Source organism: Pundamilia nyererei, unplaced genomic scaffold, assembly GCF_000239375.1.
Source record: "Pundamilia nyererei isolate P.nyererei 1_Seehausen unplaced genomic scaffold, PunNye1.0 scaffold00291, whole genome shotgun sequence".
NCBI lineage: Eukaryota > Metazoa > Chordata > Actinopteri > Cichliformes > Cichlidae > Pundamilia > Pundamilia nyererei.
The window spans coordinates 67,742-91,410 of record NW_005187692.1 but is presented as its reverse complement, the minus strand read 5'-3'; the positions used below and the strand labels follow the sequence as shown (position 1 = coordinate 91,410).

The window sequence follows — 23,669 nt, the reverse complement described above, 5'->3', positions numbered from 1 at the left end:
AGCTTGTGCTGCGCTCAGTGGATCTGCGCTCGACAGTGCAGCCTAGGCGGAGTAGTCGAACACAGATCCACTGAGCGCTCAACACAGACAGCATCGTCAGAAGAAAAGTTGATAAAATAAATTTTAAAAAATTGTATTGTTCGATACATATGCATTCCGTTGCATGAATGTCAATGTTTTCCTCTTTTCATCGTGCTCCATTTCTTCATAAAGTTTCATATGGTCATTTAAAATTAGATGCCTTAATTATATTAGGCTGCAAATCCACTTTTGCAGCCGAAAGCACTGTATCCAACGGTTCAATATCGATAAGAGTATCGTTGCACCCCTAGTAATTACATACAATGTGTTGTAATAATCCAGTGATCAACAGATTTACATTTTTCACTGGTTAATCAGTTATTGTCTACATACGCAGGAATTCACATGAACTACCTGCATTGAGCGTGGTTGCAGCAGGACAGCAACTTAACTACAAAATGACAGATGTTTGGTAAACTTAATGTTACACAGAAGTATAATGAAAATGCACTGTTTTTTCTCTCGTCCCATTCTCTATTAAAAACAGCTTTTTTGTTTAAAAAAAACAAAAAAAGCCTGTTGAAACTTCATGCAAATTAACTACAATACAGGTTAAAGCTGTGTTAAAAGAACTGCGTGGGAGAAACAGTAGACATTTCCTCCTACTGTTTAAATTGTGCTCATTGTGGAGTCTGTTAAAAAGAGTAATGAAGGTAGAAGAGGACTTGGTGAAAGCCTTGACTGATGGGAATGAACATGTCCTTTATTCTTATAATTTTTGCCTTTTTTTTTTTACCTTTTTGTTCTACACTCACCCACACATTCAAGTCCAAAAGAAAAAATGAGGACATTTTTGACTGCTTCGTTTCTCCATTCTCAATATTTAAGGAGGTCTGGAACTGAGTTCCATGTAGCATTAAATGGTCTTAAGAAGTCTTGTGTTACTCACATCTGCAGATGGCGTGACATTTACGAGACATGTCCAGAAACACACACAGAGACACACTGACTCCAGGAGGTCTCTGAGTGCTGCAATAATAACAGAGCGAGCTTGGGCGCTGTGCATAAGGCGGCTGGTTGTCCAACAGGTTGAAATCCTTAGAAATTCAGAGCAACCATTGTTACGTCTGGATTTTAATGAGTGTGTGTGGCTGGCTTCCAGCAGCTCTCAACCTGGGAGGGAGAGTTATCTGTGTTTTAATCAGCACAGAACAGAGGGAGAAGGAGGGAAAGCTCTTCCTCTTTCTCTTTCTCTGGGTCTGTAATAAGGCTCCTTGCTCTAAATCCTTTAATCTGAGTAGGAATGAGGGCTATATCTCTGTCTTCTGGCTGCTCAGAACAATCTCTCCTTCTCTCTCTCTGTCTGCCTTTCACTCGCACACATTTTCACCAAACCACTGCTGAAACAGAGCCTGCCTTGTTAATGGAGAGCCGGCAGAGCTGCCTCTCCTCACTCTCACCCTTTCTTTTTGTTTATGTACATGTAGGTGAGCAAAGGTTAGCAGGAGCTGAGGAGCAGGAGTACAAAAGAGTATTTAAGAAAGCCTCTAAAAGTTCTTTTAAGAAGTCGAGATGGTGCTTGGACAGGGTTCACACGCATGAGCAGAAACGCATTCGAACCTCATCTGAGGCTTTGGCATAGCTCCGTGTGTGCAGTCAGTACTAATTATTATTTTTTTATACGACTTTGGAGAGACAAGACATTTTTAATAAAGTGCTTTCGCGCCCAGTTTTCGCTCGATTTCTCCCTCTTTCGCTCTCCACGGACGAGAAAGACGTTTAATTTTCAGCATGTGGGGAGAAGCAGTAAATCTGTGGGATTTGGTCCAGACATAATGGCTCGACAGCAGGAGCTGCAGTCACGGAGGCTGCCCACCTCTGTGTTCAGCTGTACACATATACTGTGTGACCATACATTAAAATCAACAACCTATCCTTTTCCATTTTTCCTCTCAAGTTAAACCTGTGGGTTTATTAATATTATATCTGATAAAAAAGCTCTTCCAAATGAAACTTGCCCCTTGCACCTTTTTTTTCTACCTGTTTTATTAATGTCTCCATCCTCCATAAATAAGCTGCTGTTGAGCCATGCTGCTGATTAGTCTGATTACAAGGTGATTTATAATCCAATTCTCCAAATACCTCCTGGTTTTCTTGAAGAGATTATATCAATGGGTTTTAATTTCCATTCAGGAAGTTGGACTATTAAATAAATCTTTTCATCACATGGCAATTATCAGCTTGTTGTTTGAATTAGCTTATAATGTGGTCACTCTGAGTAATGAGCACAGACCTGAGCAATGCTGCATTTATTTCTTTTTCTCCTTTACCCATCCAGAACTCTTTAAACCTACACCCGTCATTAAGTCGTGTTTGTGAATTCAGGTAGCTGCATTTGCAGCACGAGTGCAGGCGAAGAGAACAATGAATGACAATTAGCCAAATCTTCATTACTGGTAGTACCAATTTTGGAATTATTCTCCCTTCATTTAGTGCAGTAAAAACACTTAATGTCTGATTAGCTTTCAAGAAATATGACCACATAAAAGTCACCTTTTTATTATATAATGTGGGCTATCAAGATTGGTGCAGATCTCCACTGAGGAGGAGGTTGGGGTGGATGGATGGCTTTTTTATATACTGTTCCAATCTTGGATGCCCCGTTTTAAACATGGCAGCCAGTCAGAAGGTTTTTTACCTTTACCTTCTTCTTCTTCCTTTTAAAAGGGAGTTTTTCTTTCCTACTGTTGACATCTGCTTGCTCACATAGGGGATTGTCTGACTGTTGTGCTTTTCTCCATTATTGGAGGGTCTTTACCTAACAATATCAGGTGCCTCGAGGGAACTGTTGTGATTTGGTGCTATATAAATAAAATTTGACTGAGGCACAGAATAAAGTAAAGGATTTTGTTTTTCAAACTGTGTATCATAGGGTTTTACTCTAGTCCACTCTAATGTAATCAATCGGCAGTAGAAATTTGATTTCATAATTCTCTGAGTCAGTGAGACAGTATCGACAACCGGCCTCTCAGTCAAAGTGGCGTGGCCCTCATTTTAACCTGAACAAAATCCAGATGATGAGCTATTTAAACAAAATCATATCCTTTGTAGTTGCTTTGTCGGGCTAAACTACCTTTAGAGACACAAATGGATTTTTGTTTTGTTTTCAATTATAGGTTTTCTAGCACGTCTGTCACCAAATGTGGAGTAATCTTCTATTGCAAGTTGTTTGATTTAGTCACTGGTCTTCTTTTGGAAAAAGAAAAAAACACCTGCATATATCAGATATTTAAGATCTTCAGCAGGGAAATCAGAAAATAAAACGCATAGTTGTTTGGTCTTTGTAGAGGATTTGTTGACAAAGAGAGAACCTTAATAAAGAATGGTGCTGGCTCATCCTTCAGCGGATGACAGTATTTGTATTTAAACAAAAGCTGGGAGTTATGTCAGTGGGGATTCATGTCATTTCAGTTAAAACCACAGTGACAGAGCACCTGGCAGGTTTTTGATCCAAGGCCGATTTCTTTTCTTCATGTTAACTGTGCCTTTAAAGCAACATCATCACGCTCTGGAGTCTACAGAGAACTTCAATCATTACATCTTAAGGACTTAGAAATGAGTTGCTGAGAGCTGTCTGGGTGCTCTGACAGTTATTCCCATGTGAGCCCAATGCAACTTTACACCAAACAGGATGAGGTGCACTGAATAAGTCCTCTGCGCTGTACGACACGAACATGCTTTAATTGCTTTGACAGAAACTCTGACAGGACAAAGCAGTGTGTTGATTTTTAAAGTCGCTGGAAGCGCCGCTTAGGGATAATTAAAGCAGGAGATGTGCCCGTTGGTATGCAGAGAAAACGCACACAAGGACACACGTGGTCTCATCAGTGTGTGTCATTGTCAGGTTAATGGGAGTGTACTGGGATAGAAAGTGGTTGTTAATCGCTCACTCCAATGCAGAGGACACAGCCACTAAATTACATTTGCATAACACAGAATTAAATCTGTACGTGCGTTTACTGCCATGAAATGGGATCACATGCTTGTTTCTCTCACTTCTGTCTATAGCAAACAGCTTTCAATGCATTGATGTGAAGTCATATTTATTTAAGGAGATTGATTTCCTTCCTTCCATGCAGTCCAAGGAGTTCTCTTCATTTTTTGAGAGTGCTGTGAAAATAAATTTGACTTTACATTGGTAACGCATCTGGGAGAATGTTTCTTTGCTTTTATTTTTCATTAAACTTGTGTTTTCCTGGTGAATTAGAGATGTCACTGAGGTGCATTCAAATGCACGTGATTTGTTCAAGAGTTACCAAGAAAGGCTGAAATTAAAACGCCAAAAGTAGATTTGGATAACAAGCAACTTCCTGCTCCCCCTTATTTTCCTTTTAAGGAAATCTGTGAAAAGCTGGCTCTGCCTCCTCAAACTGGTGCAATTTAACCATGTCTAACTGACCCAGCTTTTGATCATCATTACTGTTGATTAACGTGTCACCAGCTTCAACCCAGAAACCCGACAGCAGCTCCAGGAGTCCAAAGGTCCCAAGGTTGAAGATGGTCCTTCAGATTGGGAGCATGATCAACAGCATGCTTTTTGGGGGGGGGTTTAGACGTTCACAAGTTTGTGCGGTGGTTGTACTGCAACTTCTTTACCATATTAGTAAAGACAGTAACGTCAGATATGTTTGAAAAGATCTAACTTGTATATCTGTTGATGCAATGCAAAATAAATTGGACACTCTGAACCAAAAGTTGGAGTTTTTGAAGTGGCCAGCTAGCATAGCTAGCTTAGTTTAGCTTAAGTAAGAATATGTCAGCTTTGAATGGTTCCCTAAATCTGTTCAATTATTATTTAAAGTTACACTGTGTATGTCGGTGTAAAATGTCAGTGGATTGCAGACTGCATTTAGTTGAGTCCTGTTTTCTTATCCTTCACAATTTAAATGAATAAACCTTGCTAGGCTGGCCGCTGTAAGACAAACAGCTCTGGCTGCCATTTATCTGTAGTGAGTGTAGGCTGTCATTCTGATAATAAGTCTCTAAGCGGGACATGTGGAAACACAGACCCAACAATTGTCCAATATGAACAAGGTATTGGCTGGAAGGAAAAGCTCCCTTTTAACAGAACCAAACTTGGGAAGGGTCGGCCATTTTCTGTAACGAGCTGGAAGATGAGGGAGAGAGAAGAGAAAAGCTTAGACTACAAACTAGACTACAAACTAGAAACAGAGCTGAACTACAAGAGATTCTAAACAATAATATGATAGACGAATAATCGTTACAGTGCATTGACTACACTTCTTCCTGTTGTCATATTTGTCATTTAAGCAATAAGATATTTCAGTATGTGTCAGTACTGAGTGTTTTTCTTTGCAGTGAACCAGTTAATAGAGGCGTGCTCATTCGTGAGGCTCGCTTTCCTGTATCTGACTGCCTATCATTTTTGTGGCCTCACAGTCGGTCGTCTGTGTCTTTTATCACTCCTCTGACAGTCTGTCTTTTGTCTCTGCCCCGACACTGTTTGTTTCTGCTGTCTGTGTCACTGCCCTGCTGAGACGTTACCAAGTGGTACTACACAGACAAGAGTGTGTGTAGCTGTGAAACACTCAGCCTGCTTAATAACTGCTGACCCCTCCGACCTTCCATCATAAGACTAATCCTCGTCTCAAAGGTCACGTCATTAGAGGGTGTTATCCTGTCATGCTATAATGTCCACTTTAAGATTAATATAGAACACGGGCAGTAGTTTATTATGCATCCTCGAAGCTTTAATTAACTCATTTTGTTGCTGAGCAGATTATTTTCCCAGTGTCCTTTTTTTTTTTTTTATTCCCCACCAATTGTATCCTTTGGTCAGTTCATCACTGACAATGTGTTGGAGGTTTCTCTTTTGGAATGAATATTTAACAGTTTTGCCTCTTCAAATAGTTTTAAAAACATTTCGAACGTGTCTTTGTGCATCCCATAGATAAGCAGCACTTACCTTAGCACCAGAGTTAACATATTGTTCAGTTTGCAGGAAACGTGTGCAACATTGTATGCTTATTTAGTTTTGCTGATACATTTCATCAAACTGTCATAGATTAAAATGTTAGACATGAAAATGCTAAAACTAGATTTTTCCAGAGACTGTTATTATTTTTAGATAAGCTTTAGTCAGCTTTAGTAACCTTTCCTTGCAATTTTGTGGACATATGGAGGTTGCTGTTGTCAAGGGGTTTTATTGAGTGTTTATGGACAAGAACCTAGCAATTCCACTTGTATCTCATGTTTAACAGCAAAGCTGCAATTTGAACGTTTATAAGACACATGCAAAAAGTTTTTAACCTCCTTCCCTCAAAAGTTTTTGGGGGGTTTTCTTGCAATAAAAAAGGGCAAAGAATGTCTGCGGACACAAGAGTCTGGAACAAAGTAATGCCTTTTAGATTTTCAAAGTTTTGGTTTAAAAAAATGTACTTCACTCTCTTTTAACTTTTGATTTTGGTCTGCATCAAGTGGAAACCTTCAAGGCTGAAAAATGATGCGAAAATGAAAGTGCTACAAATTGCACTTCCTCTTATGGCCACTTGAGGGTGGCTCCAAAAGACAATCCATCCTCATAGACTCTGTGCAGCCTGCTACAAAAAAACGCTTTTGGTCTGTAGGGATAGTTTCCACTTTATAAGAACTGTACAATGGCTGAATATTTGATGGTGTGCAGACACGGGGATCTGCAGCTTATTTTGACCTTTCTATCATGGTTGAAGCTTTTCTACCTAAGTTTCTTACTGGGCACTAGTTAGCAGATATTTGTGTCTTTGTATCTCCTGTACAGTTTATGAATGGAGCTTGCTAGCATTAGGTGATGACTCAGCACTCAATCCTCTCCTCCAAATAGGAATCCAAAAAACTCACATGGCGTCAAGCAAACGGCTGCAAAATGTGGTGTCCAAAACCAGTGGGTGGCTACATCGATCTTTTATATACAGGTATAAGTTGGGGTAAAATATAGTGACTATGAAGCGAAACAGTCACTTAGTTAAAGCCTACCAGTGTTTTGAAGGTTAGCTGGAAGTGAGCTCTCCCTTCAGTGTTTGTTTATATTTACTGCACATTTTATGTCGTGTCTATAAGTTTCCCTCTGGTATAGTGACATATTTTCTTTTTCAAACCCATCTTTCTGGGATGACTTGGACGTCTAGGCAGCATATGTGGTGCTAATACAGCAATAGTCTCCATTGCTTTCAGTACACCTGGCGCCTCCTCAAGAGCCTCTTCAAAAGCAACTCTGATACCTCTGCATCCTCTCGATCTCTGTTTGTATCTCTGCAGTATAAATTGTATGATGTAGCTGTGGACTCTGGGAATGGTAAAGGAGATTGTGTGTGTGTGTGTGTGTGTGTGTGTGTGTGTGTGATGGATGAGATATAGCGACTGTGTGTTCTATCCTCTTCGGTCTTTTAGTTTTATGCTTACTTTGTCTCAGCCATGCTCTCCTTCAGGCTTCTTCATTACCACCAATAAGAACTCCATTTCCCCCGGGCTCCGCCAATCATAGCACTCATATCCCCTCTAGGCCCGGCCAATCAGCTCCAATGTTCCTGCGGCCCGATGTCATGAATGGCTAATGTCGCCCAGCAGTGGGCATGAATGTAAATGAGACCACATTGGGGTGTTTTGAAATCGGAGAAGATTCCTCTCATAAACAAGAAAACGATTCTGCTGGTACCATAACTTTCCAGCACACTAATGTGAAAGTAAGATGGAAAAAGATAAGGTGTCATTGGATACTGCAGCTATCCAGCCAAGTTAAGAGCCATGTCTAAATGTCAGCCCCACACCTGAGGAGCATATAGACTGAAGGATGGATCTCGGTACAGTAGCAGGGATCCACTAATGCAGGTAGAAAAGGTGATAAATTGCTGCTTTTCTGGAATCGCCTAATGTATATTAACAAGAGGAAATAGTGACTGGGTATCATGATATGTGCAAAATACATACACTGAATAACAGTGCTATTTTTCAGCTCTTTTACAGCTGACTTGATAAACAGTTCTGGGAATCTGAGATTCTTCTATTCCTGGAGAAAGGTGCAGCATATTTGAAAAGGTTTCCATCCCAACTGGGCTCTGACTCGGAGATCCAACATCTGTAAAATATTACAAGAGCTCAGCCAATGTTGGTTTGGATTTCTGCACATTTATACGGGACTTAAAGGTGGATAACTTCATCTAAAATGAGTTATTTTTACATTCTCTGGAAATTCCTGGCATTTTCAGTGATATTCCATCAACACAACCCATCAGGATCAGTTGAACCTCTTAGCTTATGAAAACAGTTATATAATTCTTCTGGAGAGAGTTTGATCATTTTCAGACAGTGAAGCCGATTTTTGACCTTTTCAAAATGTCTATGGTTTATTGCCCCAAGCAATCATTGTACTTACTTTACTAAAAGTCTTTAGCTCCAAGCTAGCTAGCGATGACTTCATGGACTGTTTCTCTGTGGGTTTTTCTCAACCTGTAGCTAAACTTAACACTTGTTTCTTATCTTCACCTTAGCTCCCGGGCAAGTCAGATTCATTAGGCCAAGCAGCAGATTTAAACATTTTCAGCTTGGCAGCCCTCTCAATTATACCAGCTTGGTTTGTGGGCAGTCAGGGCAACTCTAGAACTGGCTTGTCTGAACATAACTTAAGACTTGGGATGTCTCCAAAATAATGCAGAACCCTGTAATATACACAGATGGTATAGTTTAAAAGCAACCCTGTGATGAAGATCAAATTCTTTAACAATTTCTGAACTAAAGTTTTTAAGGAGCCACAAAACACATTTAAGCCTAATAAAGAAGGTGGCGCAACCGGCAATAAGCTATTTATGATTTTTTGGTGACTTTGACAATTTAATTTCTAAATTCTTGTGGATGATTTGTAAAAAAAATAAATAATAAAATAAATAAAAATGGGACAATTAAGTGTCCTAGCTCATAAACGTTCTTTCAGGAAGTTATTACATACCTAAGCACGACTGGTCTTTTACTGAAAATAACTCGAGTCATCTAGGATTCTTGTCAAAGCCACAGAGCGCCACCAGAGACAGGAAAAAGGGGCCATGTTTTGGCTCATCAGCCACAGGTTTGCAGCCCTTTTTCTTCACTTTTATTTTAGCAGTGCTGGTGGCTTGGGTGCTTCAGATTATTTTGCCAGATTTACAAAAAAATGATCCTTCTTTCAGCTGCTTTGTCATTTTGCACTGAGTACAATTAGCTCTGCTTAACTTGCCTTTACACTGTTTAATAGAACTTTTGCAGCATTGCAACATTTCAGAGAAAAACCTAAAACAAAACCTAAGACTGGACGATCGGGTGTCTCTCCAAGAATGTTATACAATGTTCTTGGATCACAAACTTAATGGAAACCAGACTGTCACATATTAAATGTTTTTTGAGGTGAAATGTTAGCCAGGCACAAACCACATGTGGACAGACAGGCAGGTTAAAGTACAAACACTCAGTGAGAAAGACAAACTGACAGACAGAGCCATAGATGGCGTTTCAGACCAGGTTAATCTCTCGGGATCTCGTGTGTCAGAACACCGGTTTTGTTTGAACTTGTTCCCGCGGGTAAAGATGTAAAGACAGAGAGCGGGAGAGCGAAACAATGTGAATTATAAAGAGCAGCTAGAAAGAGAAAAGCTTAGAGAGGTTAGGCAGAAGGAGAAAATCAGTCAGGCTTTATTCCCCTGGCTGGAGCTTCGGCAGACATTCCTGGATTTAGTTTCACTCCAAACTTTTTAGCAGAGGGGTCAGTGCTCAAGACTTTTACAAAGTATGCACCCAGGATTTTAATGAGTCACATACTGCTGTTCACTTGCCTATTAGTGTGTATGTGTGTGTCCTGGTCTTCGATTTTTATCACTGCATTTGCATTTAATCCCATTGTTGGTAATTCCAGTTTTCACTCTAATGCAGTGCTGGTACTACAACGGAGGCAGTTGTAATACTAAATTTAAGCAGACCTTTTACTGAATACATTAATTCCTGAATTCTGTTAACCCAGATATGTCAAACCTATAATCTGACTCCCAACAGATGGATACAGGCGTGCTACAGATGGAAATAAATGAGTGGAGGAACGTGAGGAGGGCTGATGCTTTTGCACAGGTGCACTGCATAAAACAATCAGCCAGTTAGCATCCTTCTCACAAGGGCTGCATCTAACAATGGTTTTCTTCCTCAATTAACTGGGTGATTATTTTCTCAGTTAATCATTGTCTATAACACATTAAAAGAATGGCTTTAAATGCTTGAAGTTACCGAGACCCAAGGTGCTGTGTTCAGGTTCTTTTACAGTGGTGATTAGACAGAAGGGGGAAGTTGGTGAAACCAGATTTGATATGAAAAATTACTGCTGGGGTCAGTATTACTTATCTAAACAATGGACCTAATCACTGTGTGTCCCCTGATTGTGATTAGCCCACACAAGTTTATTGCCAAATGTGTAATTTTAGTGTCTTTTAGCTCATTTTGCAGTTTCTTTGCCTGCAACCTAAATGTGTCATCGCTCTAATCAGGATCATTTTTGGCTACCATGTGCATACAGTGGAATATTTGGCATCTAAAGAGCCAGATATTTTCCTCAGCAGTTGGTCAAGACCAAAAATTGAGTTTTAAGACGGCCCATGTTGTAATATTTGTCTTTTTTAGCATGTCTGTTGCCTTGGAGACCAGGTTCACTGGATGTCATATGCAGAAACATTTAAAGTAATAAGCTGAATGTCAAGGACAACAAAGATGATCACAGAGTCCAAAATTCAGTGTATTCAGGGCAGATATGATGACTTCTTCATGGTATACTGGATGAAACTGTCAGCCACATGAGAGTAATCTGACTATTATCATTGCCAGGTATTGCTGTTTATTCAGTGAAGTACACACGTGATGTGTCAAACGCCTATTTTATCTCCTATGTGTTTAAATATGATGTAAACCCATTTGTGTCATATTTAAACTCACTGGGTTCTTTTAAGCTCAATTTTTCAATGTTAAAAATTCATAACCTTAAACAAAGAAGTCATTAGTTCCTAAAGATGACTAACCACAGACACAGGTGTATGTATATAAAACAACTGAATTTAATTGAATGAGTGCGTTGAGCTGTGTTGGGCAAAATGTGGCCTGAGGCCTTGAACCCATCCGCCTCTGTCCGTCCCACAGGGCCAGGAATGAGATAAAGTCGAGTCTGTCAGGGGTGCGTTTCATCTGTGACACATGCTGTGCATGATATCAGATAATTTGCAACATGTAAGCTAATTTATATGATGCCATTGAGTTATTTCTTCAGGTAATATTTTCACTGTGAGTTAAGTGAGTTGTCTGTTTCCGCACTCTAAGCCCTCTTTGTCTCAAATCTCCTGTGGTCACTAGGTACAGAGGTACTTCCTCACCCTCAGACTGGTTGGCGAGTGGTTGCTAGCTGTCGCTGAGTGAAATCAGTTTTAACAAGGGTGCGACCCCATTAACCTCCTTCTTGCCAATTGCTGTGGCTGCTAGCAGACTGCTGTGGTCACTCATAGTTTGTATGAACGTCGCCGAGTGGTAGAACAAGAGCAGACGCACAGAAACACACACACCCAGTTTATTCCTGAGCTGACACCAGTCAGGGTTAAAGAACCAGAGCAGGAGGATGAAAGAGAGGAAATACTGCAGAGAGAAAAGAAAGGGGCAAGATGGCTGGCAGAGCACAGAGTCAGCTCCTGAGTGGAGCCAGAGATGATTTTTTTTTCTCCTTTGATGTGGCAGATGCACACATCCATAACAGGCCTTCTGAGCGAGAGGAGAAGGTGAATATACCTGTCGTCTTTATCCCTTCTTACAGAGCTGGGCACCTTGGAGATGTGAAATTTAATGAGAGAGGCGGCCACATGACAGCGACACAGAGGCAGCGTAAACGTGGGAGCAAAAGGTGGTAAAAACACAGAGGAGTAGGTGTTGACCCGCACCCTCATTTGGCAGTTTAACCACATTCGCTAACAAGCACATTTTAAAGGCTCAAAGCAGAAGTAGGAGGGATAAGAAGCTTGTTTATAGTTCACTGTAGAATTTAACCTTTTGACTATTGTAGAGCTGAAAGTGCTGCATAATAATCAGCCCTTAAGTTTGCATCTCTTTAAATGTGTGAAAACTGAGAATAATGATGTCCAGCCGAATTAAATCTGCCAGTCAGGCGGCAGTGCAATCTTTTCATTTTAACAAACAACCTTTATAAAGCTCAACCAAACTTTGGGCTTCTTTTTCTGAGCCTTTTTTCTTCTACTCCTTATGTTTGTTTTGGTAAAAGAACAACGGGAGACTTCATGCATCCAGGGTACAGGACTCTGGTTTTGAATACTTCCATGTGCCTGTTTTCTTACATTTCCCTGACTTTGGCCAATGACAGGTATTTTCAGTATCAGTTATTTGATTGTTAAGAGGCAGTAAATTACTAAGGTTACTGTGCGTATTCAGAATCTGCATAGACGATAGCGACTTGTCTGCAGACGCTTGCCAACTTCTTACTGTGGGTTAGCTCTGGTTGATTACCAGGACTGTGAAAAGCCCGGATGCAAACGGAAACGGGAGGACCTTCCGACTACTATGGCTACTATAGTTACTATATGTCATTTTAACGTTTAATGGCCCTTAGTGGCCATCTGAAGAAGTGCATGTGGTCTGAGGGTGTCAACATCTTGTGGTGGAGGAACTTGCGTTACCCTGGAAACACAGAAAAACTGAGTATTTTAAGCCAAATCTTTACTTTTCTTAACACTATCCCTTTATTTTTAGCACCTGAACCAGAGCAAGTGAGAGTAAATGCCTGTGCCACCCTCGCCTCCCTCTCCAAACCCAGATATGATGATTTAGTTTGAGGACTTGTTGAAATATTCACATTTTCCAAAAAACAGGGTTTCAAACCTTTGGTAAGCACTGTTCTTGAGTAGCTCTGTGTGTGTGTGTGTGTGTGTGTGTGTGTGTGTGTGTGTGTGTGTTCCCAGCGTTTTCTCCTCTCTAGCACTTCTCTAAACTCTGCACTGCAGCCATTAGACTACCTGACTCTTGATATCTGAGGACGGGTAATTTGGGAGAGCAGGTGGGTAGCGAGATAAGTCTTTTCACGCTAATAAATCCCTTTGCAGTGAACCGACCTGAAGTGAATTCAATTAGCAGGGAGCAGAAACACAGGGGATGCACCAGTCAATTGAACACCAATCAGAACTATCTGATTCCTGCTGTAAAAGCAGCAGTTGGCCAGTAAAATACCAGATAATGAAAGCAAAAAATAAATAACCATGATGCGACACTAAGCGTTTTGATTTATGTGAGCGGGGAGGCAGAGACGAGGCCTCGTTAATTAGAAAGATTTTCGTGAGGTGCCCGCTAACATTCAGAAGGAAGAAAGTGATGAAAATGATTTCAGCTGATGTGAAGCAGTTGTGGAGAACCTGAAGTTGCACCTCTGGACATCTGCACAGGGTTAGAGCAGAAAGACGTTACAGTGAGTGTGGTGTTGCTGAAAACTAGAGCCTTGTTTTACAGCCACAGGCCACAGCTATAATTAAACACACCCATCTAGACTAATGGAAGGAGAATCTCAGTGTGTCAGACAACTAATTGCTACACTCAGTCTCTCTTTCTCACACACACACACACACACACACACACACACACACACACACACACACACACACACACACACACACACACATCTTTTGTCTTTGCTAATCTAATCTGGCTCAGCAACTCTCACTTTGAGTTCGTTACCTCCACCTTCTCCTCCTCCTCCCCCCCCCAGCTCCCCCACCCCTCTCCTCTTCCTCCAGTAAAGGATGTTCTGGGTTTAATGAGAAGCTCCTCATTATTTCTTTGCGTCTTTCTTTGCTCTCAGCGTTCATTCTTTTCTCCTTGAGTTTGTGCTGCTGTTGGTGCTGCTCTGCAATGTCAGAGTGCCGTTAAAGGCTCTGCTTTGTTTAGAGGACAAGCACTATTCCCAGTGTTTCCACGGTTTCAAGTTCACTGGGTTCGTTGTCAGCAATGTTTGTTGGAGAAAGACAGTTGAACAGGGCTTTTATGAAGCGGTCTTAAATAATATTTAATATAAATGGTAAGTGGCCTGTATTTATATAGCGCTTTACTAGTCCCTAAGGACCCCAAAGCGCTTTACATATCCAGTCATCCACCCATTCACACACTGGTGATGGCAAGCTACATTGTAGCCACAGCCATCCTGGGACACTGACAGAGGCGAGGCTGCTGGACACTGGCGCCACCGGGCCCTCTGACCACCACCAGTAGGCAACGGGTGAAGTGTCTTGCCCAAGGACACAACGACCGAGACTGTCCAAGCCGGGGCTCGAACCGGCAACCTTCCGATTACAAGGCGAACTCCCAACTCTTGAGCCACGATATCACAATAATGAAAAATCTTGATATATTTTTGTTCAGATAAACATCCATGTCCAAAGATATTCCATAAACAAATGGAAAATTGCCAATTCACTGGTTATCAGTCGGCTGACTATCGGCTCAATTCAGTTCCAGTCCTAACACTGAGGTCAAGGTCCTGTGTTTGAATCCATCGGCCATGTAGAGCCTGCATGTTTCCCCCACCCCTGGGCACCGCGACCATCACCACAGTCCAAAGACATGCACGCTAGTTTAAGCCGTGATTATAACTTGGCTCGCCGTGTAAAAACATGAAACTATAATGAAAAATCAGTGTGCAGGTAAAATCTGGGTTAAAAAAAAAGCTGCTTTTGCCTGGTGTGAATATTGCATGCAGTTGATAATAATGGAGATGGAGAAGCAGCAGTCAGGAGGAGTGATGGAGTGAGTGGGGGGCAGTGCTAATTGCCCTATTCAGGAGTCTGACGGCTTGTGGGTAGAAGCTATTTGTGAGGGGTTTTTTGTGCTTGATTTCAGACTTGTGTAGTGCTTACCTGAGGGCAGAAGTGTGAAAAGGTTTCTCTTTGTTTGCTGCCAGGCTGTCTTGTTATCACTCATCAGTCCTTCCAGGCATTTCGTTGTGTCCTCCACACATTTTCGAGTGTTTTTTGGATTTTACCATTTGCCTGCTTCTTGCCTTCACCTTTCTGTGTTTGACCCCAGCATTGATTAAAGATTTTATTTTGGACTTTTAACCCTGCCTCTTTGTCCAGCGCTTTTGGCCTATCTGTGACATTTTAGTGAGAGTGTTAAAAGCCAGGTCAAAAGAATCATCTATGAGGTGTTTGTTGATCAGAGTGTTGTGATTTAAGTATAAAAATATATAAATTGTTGTTGGACCCTTTAAAACTTGGCTGCCAATATTTCCTTTATGAATTTAAGCTAAAAAAAAATCAGGAAAAATGACCATTTGAAATAAATGTTTTGTCTCCTGTTTTTGTCCCAGACACGATGGAGCGGTGGTGGGGGTGGTGTTTTGCCCTAGTCTTCGTGGCAGCTCTTTGCTACAGGCCCTCCCACGGTGAGAACGCAGTGTTCTCATCCGAAACTTTGATAAACAACGTGGTGGCTGATCCCCACACGGGCCGTCTGTACGTCGGCGCCGTTAACGCAATATACCAGCTGAACTCTGACCTTAACCTCGAGTTCCAAGCCAAAACGGGCCCGAAGAAGGACAACCGGCAGTGCACTCCGCCTGTCAACGACGCCTGCGAGGAGGCCGTGGAAACCAACAACCACAACAAGCTGCTGCTGGTGCACGGGACCAAAGACGTGCTGGTGGTGTGCGGCAGTCTCTTCAGAGGCATCTGCTCGCTGCGCAACCTGAGCAAGGTGGACCACCAGCTGTACTTCAGCGACAACAAAGGGGAGAAGTCATACGTGGCGAGTGCCGAGGAGGGCGTCTCTGTGGTGGGAGTGATGTCGTATTTCACAGAGGAGAAAGACAACTTGACAGTGTTTCTGGTGAGGACGGAAAAACACACATTCGCGCACACAAATGGAAAGTTCCAATTATTTCCTGCAGTAAATAAAAAATAATAATTCAGATGATCTTCACCATCTGTGATACTGTGTGAGCAAACACAATAAAACTGCAATTTGTAGAGAAATTAAATTGGCAGCCATATGGGAAATGAGCTCTCTTGTCAGTTATCTTTAAGTGTTTTTCGTTTTATTTATACAGCGTCGGAGAATTGGCCTTTAAAAGATGGTTTATGATGTTATGTCTTCCACTGAGTTTTCCCCTCTATTCCAAACATGCATATAGACGCTTTTAATGGTTCTTCTAATCAAATCAAATATATTTTTCCCCTCTCGATGGCTCTGTTTGCTGGAGTGAGAGGAGAATGGGTTGTATTTCTCAGCAGAAGGATGCACTTTAAATGCATTTAGCAATATATTTTCATCCTATAAAGATGAATGTGTGGTTGATGTGCACATCCAGTGGACACAAACAAAGAAGTGCATTCAAATACTCTCCACTTGATGAATATAGGTCTGGTATTCACTTTCTTTGGCTTCTTGTTGCTCCATCCTCCTCACGAGCCAGCTGCTTGATCCATTGTTAAGGTAAATCTACTGTTAAGTGCGGGTTCTCAGAGTCACAAAGAGCAAACTGTAAGTAAAAATGCAAATAAATCAACCGCTTAATGTTTCCTGCGCCTTTTTTTTCCTTCACTGCATGAATTTATGGGCCATGTCACACCAGCATGAAGATGGTTAAAGCGAGGAGCCACGCCGATGCCTTTCTTTGATTTATGAATGTAGCATTTTTTTTGTGGAATGTGAAGAAAATACATGTTTTTTGAAACTGGGCTTATTTTTCCTTAAGATATTTCAGGCTCTTCACCATCTGTTCTGTAAATGGATGGTTCATTATATGTTCCAGGCATAAATCTGGATACATTAAGAAAAACTAATTTTAAAAATGAGTGGTGGGGCTGCCATGTTGGAATTTCTTAAATTCAGCAAAGTAGTGAAGTGAGATGTTTTCATACTGGCCTAGAGACTGGTTGACAACCTCCAGCTGCTAGGGAAAAATGTGTTTTCCAAAGGTTGCTGCCTGCCACTGGGTAAAATTGGTCATAAAGAGTTATACTTAGGATTGCTTTGGTTGTTAGCAGATTGCTGTGGTTGCGTGTGATTTGCATGGAAGATGCCACCATGTATGCAAACACTCGCCATTTACTCTCTGAGCTGTAGTGAAGCTTAAAATGCAAACCAGAAAGGGACAGTGTGCCAAGGTAAAAGTTGTCTTACAGCAACAGTAACACAGTTCATAACGGTTAACTTTTACTTCACAGGGGATTCTGGTGTGCATTGAATGTTTCACTGTTTTACTACTGCTTGGCGAGTAGCTGGTGAGGTTTGCAGTCCAGTCTTCCATGCCAACTTCCAGGTGTTTGGAACCAAAGTAATAACAACAGTTTTCGAACAGGACCCTGTTTATGACCAATTTTCTTGCTAGCAACCTTCAGCAACCTCTCGACTGAAAGGTCAAAACTGTTGGTTTTTGGTGGAGACTGGTCTCTAAGCCTGCATGAATGGGGCTTTAGATACTGTATCAGTGTCACCTCAAGCAACTGGTTGGGATAACTCATTTTTACTTAGCTACCAGTGGTTGCCAGGCAGTTGCCAACTGGTCTCAAGACCTATGCAACGAAACCCTAAATGAATCTGTCACCTCTTTTATCTCAGGTTGCCAAAGGGTACGGCAGCCACGACAGCACCAAGCTGATCTCCACGCGAATCCTCCAGGACCATCGCGATTGGGTGGTTTTTGACAGCATCATTGAGGCCTCTGCGGTCCAGGCGAATCCCTTCGTCCTGTTGTACCTGCACGACTTCCGCTTTGCCTTCAAAGACCGCGGCTTTGTGTACTTCCTGTTCTCCCGTACGCTCGGGGTGCAGGACACCAAGAACTTCACCTTCATCTCCAGGATGTGCGAGAACGATCACTCTTATTACTCCTACACTGAGCTACAGCTGAACTGTAGCGCTACCAACAAGTACAACAAAGCTCAGGTAATGATTGTGCACTTTGCAGACACAGAAATAAGCTGCCAGCAATTCAGTATAACTCTCAGCAGTGACTCAGAAAAACGCATTTTATGTTTGGATGAGTTTGCTTTGAATTGAATCCTTCTCAGGAGTGTCTCGGTCCTGACCTCTAAAAATTAAAAAAAAATTTTTTTAGCATGCTCTTGCACTGGAAGTAGATTCCATTTATGCAGCGTTCACTTTCTCTGTATCGCAGATAAACACATATTTTTAGACAAAGCACCAAACATTCAGCATTTTTATCTTTTCCTCTTCTTCCAGGCTGCTTATGTAGCAACTCCGGGGAAAGCTTTGGCTCAGAGTATGACCAGCTCTAGCCAGTACGGAACAGTTTCAGCCTCTGACAAGGTGCTCTTTGTCACCTTTACTTCTGATGAAGACCCGTCCACTTCAGCCATGTGTGAGTGTCAGCTTGGGACTAAACTTTATAAAGATTCTTTCCAGCAGATCTTTGCAAAGTGAGACAGCACCTGAACAATACAAGCATAGCTCTGGATTTTTATTTACTATATCAAATTATCTTTATCAGCTAAAATGTTTAAAGATCAAACTACATTCTTGGCATGAAACCTTAACTGTAAGCTTTTAAAGTACTCTGACAATAACAGCTGGGCAAATTTGATTCTGTTATATAACCGATGGCTTTTACTCGATTGAACCAGAGGAATGTTTCGTGTTTAAGCCACTAAACGCCGACCTATGAGTCATTCATGCATAAAAGAGATACCAAATTCAAAGGATAAACTAGTGTTGTGTCTACGCACAACAGACAACTCTGCAAAGAGAAGGTTTTAAGTTGGAAAAAATCCTAAAGATGTAACAGTTTGACAGACATAAAGTAGTAGTTTCCCACCAACAAGCTGGTTCACATGGAGACAAAGAGGCCCTGGTATGGATTGGAGCTGCATGTCTTCCATCTTGAAGGCATCTCACTGGCACGAGCTTCATTTTTAAATTTCAAGAAAGTTTTCCTAAAAGTTCAGACTGTGCTGATGAATAAATATATTAAAATTAAACAAACAGTGACTTTCAACTCCTTAGTATTGTATAAATGTTTTGCCATATATGCTTTACTTGTAGGTTTGCATGTTTCAATAAATCACTGCACCCGTTTCCATTTTTTTAGTTTAAAAAGAAATGGGGGATGGCTCAGGACTTTTGGACAGTAATGTAGGACAGCAAAGGACAAATGTGTTACCACTAAAACAACCTATACTATGCAAGTATAGTTTAACAAACTCCTGTGTTAAAAACAGGAAGTTTTGTACAGCTACGTACTGTTTTTGGTTAAACACTGTAAAAAATCGATGCCTGTTTAAGGGAAAAACCAGCAAATGCTATTTTTATAGTGAATTTCTTTTCTTTGTCAAGCATGAAAACTGTAGGTTTTCTTTGACATCACAGACGTGTGATGTGGTTTCCAGTATTTGTGCAGCCAACAGGTTAAGATTAAAGTTTAGCTAGCAAAAGAATTCCATGACCAAGACTTGTGTAGCCATTAATCACATCTGATATTAATCTTCCGGTGTGCGTAAAAATGTTAAATACAGCAGCATTTTGCCAAAATGTATTTAATGACTGTTAAAGCAGCAGTTCAGATAGATGGAAGAATCTCCTTTGCTAGCATTAGCCTATCCCAGAATCCAGTTTGATACTGGGCACTGGGATAAATGACTCCTTTTTGAAGTGGGATTAAAAATCAATTATTTTGGTCTGAGAAAAGAAACCGTAAGTGTCCTCTTCTATAACAACTTGTGAATATTAATAATGAGGTTATTGTCGACATGATGTGTTTGCTCCTGTTTGTAGGCATGTACCCTCTGAAGGCAATTAATGATAAGCTGGTACAGATAATAGGAGCCTGTTACAGCAACAGCGGCATCATTGACCATAAACCTGCTGTTTATTCACCTTATTCCTCCAAATCTGACGAGCTGTGCCTCAGCAACAATCAGGTGAGAACATCGGTCTGTGTCAAAAATAAAGCATGGCTACAGCAGTAGATGAAAGGTTATAAAGTAATATATTTCCACTCCATTAGAATGACATGGCTCACAGGTACAAGTGTGGAGCAGAGTTCCTGCCCTCCCCACTGGCTAGTAAGGCTGAGTTCGCCCTAACAGCCGAGCCCTCGTTGACCCATAAGGCTCACTTGACCGCCGTCGCTGTGGCAGAGGAAATGGGACACGCTGTGGCGTTTGTGGGCACCGCCACTGGAGAGGTAACAAATGTTTTTCACTATCCTGTCACTTCTAGATTATTCGTTCCCTCCTCGCCTTTATTTATTCTTTTTTAGGTTGTCTTTTCTTTCTTTGGTTCAGGTACATAAAACCAGTGAGTGCTATATTTTCAGTGAGGTTTTTAAAGACAGGAACGCCATTTTCTGTTTTTATTCCCGGAATGCTGGAAAATTATGTCTGACTGTAACTCTGACATTATTATGTTAAAGTTGCCATCAACTCATCCATTTTTGCCACTTTTCTGGGTTATTAGGAAAACAGTCCTAGCAGCGATGCCCAGAACCTTTGCACAGTTAAGAGACTGCGTCTCCCCAGAATGCCCTTGGTCCTCCCCAGGCTCTCAGTTAGACGTGCACAAAGCACCCCACCCTTAAGGCATTCTCATCTGGCACCTTACAGTGTTGGGGAGCAGCGGATGTACTTTCTGTGCTTTGAGTCTCATACCAAATCCCAAGAGTGCTTCCCCCTGCCTCTAAGACTTAGGCCAGACACCATTTGGGCTAAGCTCATTTTGACTGCTTGGGTCCACAGTGTTACGCTTTTGATCACCACCCATAGCTCATGGCAATAGGTAAGGGTAGGAATATAGGTAGGCCATTAAATCAACAGTTTTACCTTCATGCTGGTGGATAGCTGGATAGAGAGTAGCAAGTTAAATGGATCCAACATCTTTTTCTCTGCTGCTTATCCTGATCCGGGTCAGGGGGCAGCGGTCTAAGCAGAGAGGCCAGTACTTCAGGGATGACACAGAGGTGTTCCCAAGCTGGCCGAGAGATCTAATTTCTCTGGAGGGTCCTGGATCTGCCCCAAGGTTTCCTCCCAATTGGATATTCCTGAAACACTTCATCTGGAAGGGATGAAGGAGGCATCCTTATCAGATGCCAGAACCATCTTAACTGACTCCTTTCAATGCAGAGGTTGAGCAGCTCTGCTCTAAACACCACCTGAACCTCTCACAGACATAATGAGTCCCTCATTATATCTGTAAGGGTGAGCCCAGACGCCCTCCAGAGGAAGCTGCTTCGACTGCTTGTATCCTCGATCCTGTTCATCCAGTCACAGCCCAGAGTTGGCAGCCATAGCTCGACCTTTCAGTCAACAGTTTTACCTTCATGCTCAGGTCCCTCTTCATCACTGTAGACTCACAGGGCAATCCATCTTGAGACGACACTCTGTGATATTATTTTGAAAAAGTGGATTGGGTGTGGGTTTTGGATGTGTTAATGCACTTTCTGTGTTTCTGCAGGTGCTGAAGGTGCATTTGTCAGCCCATCCTGAGGTGTACGGGCGAGCTGCTGGCAAAGTCTCTGGAGACAAGGTCAACAAGAACCTGCTGTTCGATTCGAGCCTCGAACACCTGTACATCACCACCGAGAAAAAGGTCAGACTCGCTCACTCCGACGTGGGGCTGATTGATTATTCATTTTTACTAAATCCATTTCTCTCTCCTTCCATTCATCCAACGCCTCTGTGTCACCTCAAACCGAAGGTCAGGGACTCTGTCGTGTGCTTACTCCTGCTTTTTTCCATTTCATCCATCAGGCCGGAGACTTAATGAGTCTTTCATTTATTCTGTCTGTCTCATTTGATCATTTATTCATCCATTCGAATAACACCAATACATCCGTCTACATTACCACACAGAAGTCAGCCATTGATTTATTCACTCATTCCCTTTCTCCACGGCTCCCTTTGTTTTCCACTCGGCTTTTTCTCTTCATCTGTCTTTCTTTCCTTTGTCCTTTCATCTTTCGGTCGCCATCACTCTCCGTGAAGTGAAAAAGATGTTATTGATTTAGAAATGAATTAATTAGAAAGCACTTCAGGAGGGCAATTTACTTTGATCAAGTCAAGTGACGATACCCGAGCTTGTTCCATCTGCTCATTTAAATTTATTAGGCCGCCCTCTTCATGTCAGAGAGGAAACTTATTTCCACCGCTGGTTGGAAAAAGTTCTCCACTGAAATACCGTCAATGCAAGCTTTTCAATTACAAGAAAATACTGCTCAGTAAAGGAAAATCGAAAATACTAATAGGCGGTCTGCGTAAAAATTATTTATGCTCCATGTCAAATGATCCAGATCTGTTAGAACCGTAAAACATCAGTCACATGAATCACTTGAGTGTAAGCCATTAAACCAATCACTGAAAGTGAAGCTGTAAGAGTAAAAATTCAATCAGTCAGAAGACCTACATCCTAATTTACTAAACAGAAACAATCATAAAGGCTGATCATCAGGTGTCCTCTGGACTCTGGTGTAGGACCTGTGCCTGCTTTTCAAGCTCACGTCCCATTGTGACTCCATTAGCATTACAGCGATCGGTGGGGAATTAAATATTGACTGTGCTCTTCAGTAATTTAATTGATCGAGCCTGATGACATTTAGCCATCAGAAAATGAAAGGACGTGTGTAATACTCATGGACATCCAGTGGGACAAAGCCAGAGAAGAACTTTACACTCCTGCTGAGAGTCATGAGTGAGCCAGACATGAAATTACAGACGTTAAACAAATATTGAAGGTATTTGGAGTGATATAGACTTCGGGAGGATATCATTTTCTCAAATGTCACAAATAAATGCCATAAACCTGCTTGTAAATCACTGTAAAAGGATACTTCACGGTACTTTAATTTTGCTGCTGGTGGTATTGACTTTAACTTTAAGCTGTTACATTGTTACAGTATTAATCTGTTCTAATGTTTTATGATATGTTATTAAATCCCGAGTCCTGCCTCTAAAAATGGGTGGAACATTTGTGGACTGGTTAGCACCGTCACCTCATGGCAAGACGTTTCTGGGTTCAAATCCTCGTGCTGGTCTTTCTTTGTGGACTCTTTTATTACTATTGCTCTTCCTCCTCATCATCCTTTTTCATTTGCCTCAATCTCACCAGATCCATTAACTGGACTGGTCTTAATTTGAAGATTTATTCAGTATCAGATATCATCAAGTGGAGTGATTGTTCTCATTTCAAATTCTTTATTCACTTTATTTATTCCAGATATTCCAGATGTTAATCTTATGCTGAACCTAGCTGTGCCCCCATAGTTCATGCTTTTTTCTCAAATGGGCCATTTTAGCTCCTCGACCTCAAAGCCATAGTCTTTCTGATTGGCTGCCTCTTGTGAGCAGAAGTTATGAGCTATAGGTGAGTGCTCAAAGTCAGATTTAAGTGCATTATAAGACCATATTAGGAATATCCACTCTCAATAACAACAACAAGAGCCGAGAATAGACAGAAAGTATCTGAATCAGACTGTTTACAGTCTGAAGCTTGAAAATTTGGCTCACATGGAGTGCTTGCACATATGCTGACCTCATTAATAGATCTAAGTTTCCCAAAATGTAAACACATAACTGCTAAAAGGGGACCCAAACGTATTT

General features: G+C 41.5%; 1 protein-coding gene across 1 annotated transcript in view; it reads left to right on the top strand.

Annotated features, from left to right (window-relative positions):
* plxnb2a.1 (plexin b2a, tandem duplicate 1) overlaps positions 1 to 23,669 on the top strand; it is a 225,575-nt gene that overhangs the window by 144,942 nt on the left and 56,964 nt on the right. The window contains exons 4-9 of the mRNA XM_005750859.1: positions 15,428 to 15,945; positions 17,680 to 18,006; positions 18,304 to 18,442; positions 19,852 to 19,997; positions 20,084 to 20,263; positions 21,529 to 21,663. Coding sequence (XP_005750916.1) covers positions 15,433 to 15,945; positions 17,680 to 18,006; positions 18,304 to 18,442; positions 19,852 to 19,997; positions 20,084 to 20,263; positions 21,529 to 21,663 — 1,440 coding nt within the window. The 5' untranslated portion in view covers positions 15,428 to 15,432. The remainder of the gene's footprint in view (positions 1 to 15,427; positions 15,946 to 17,679; positions 18,007 to 18,303; positions 18,443 to 19,851; positions 19,998 to 20,083; positions 20,264 to 21,528; positions 21,664 to 23,669) is intronic.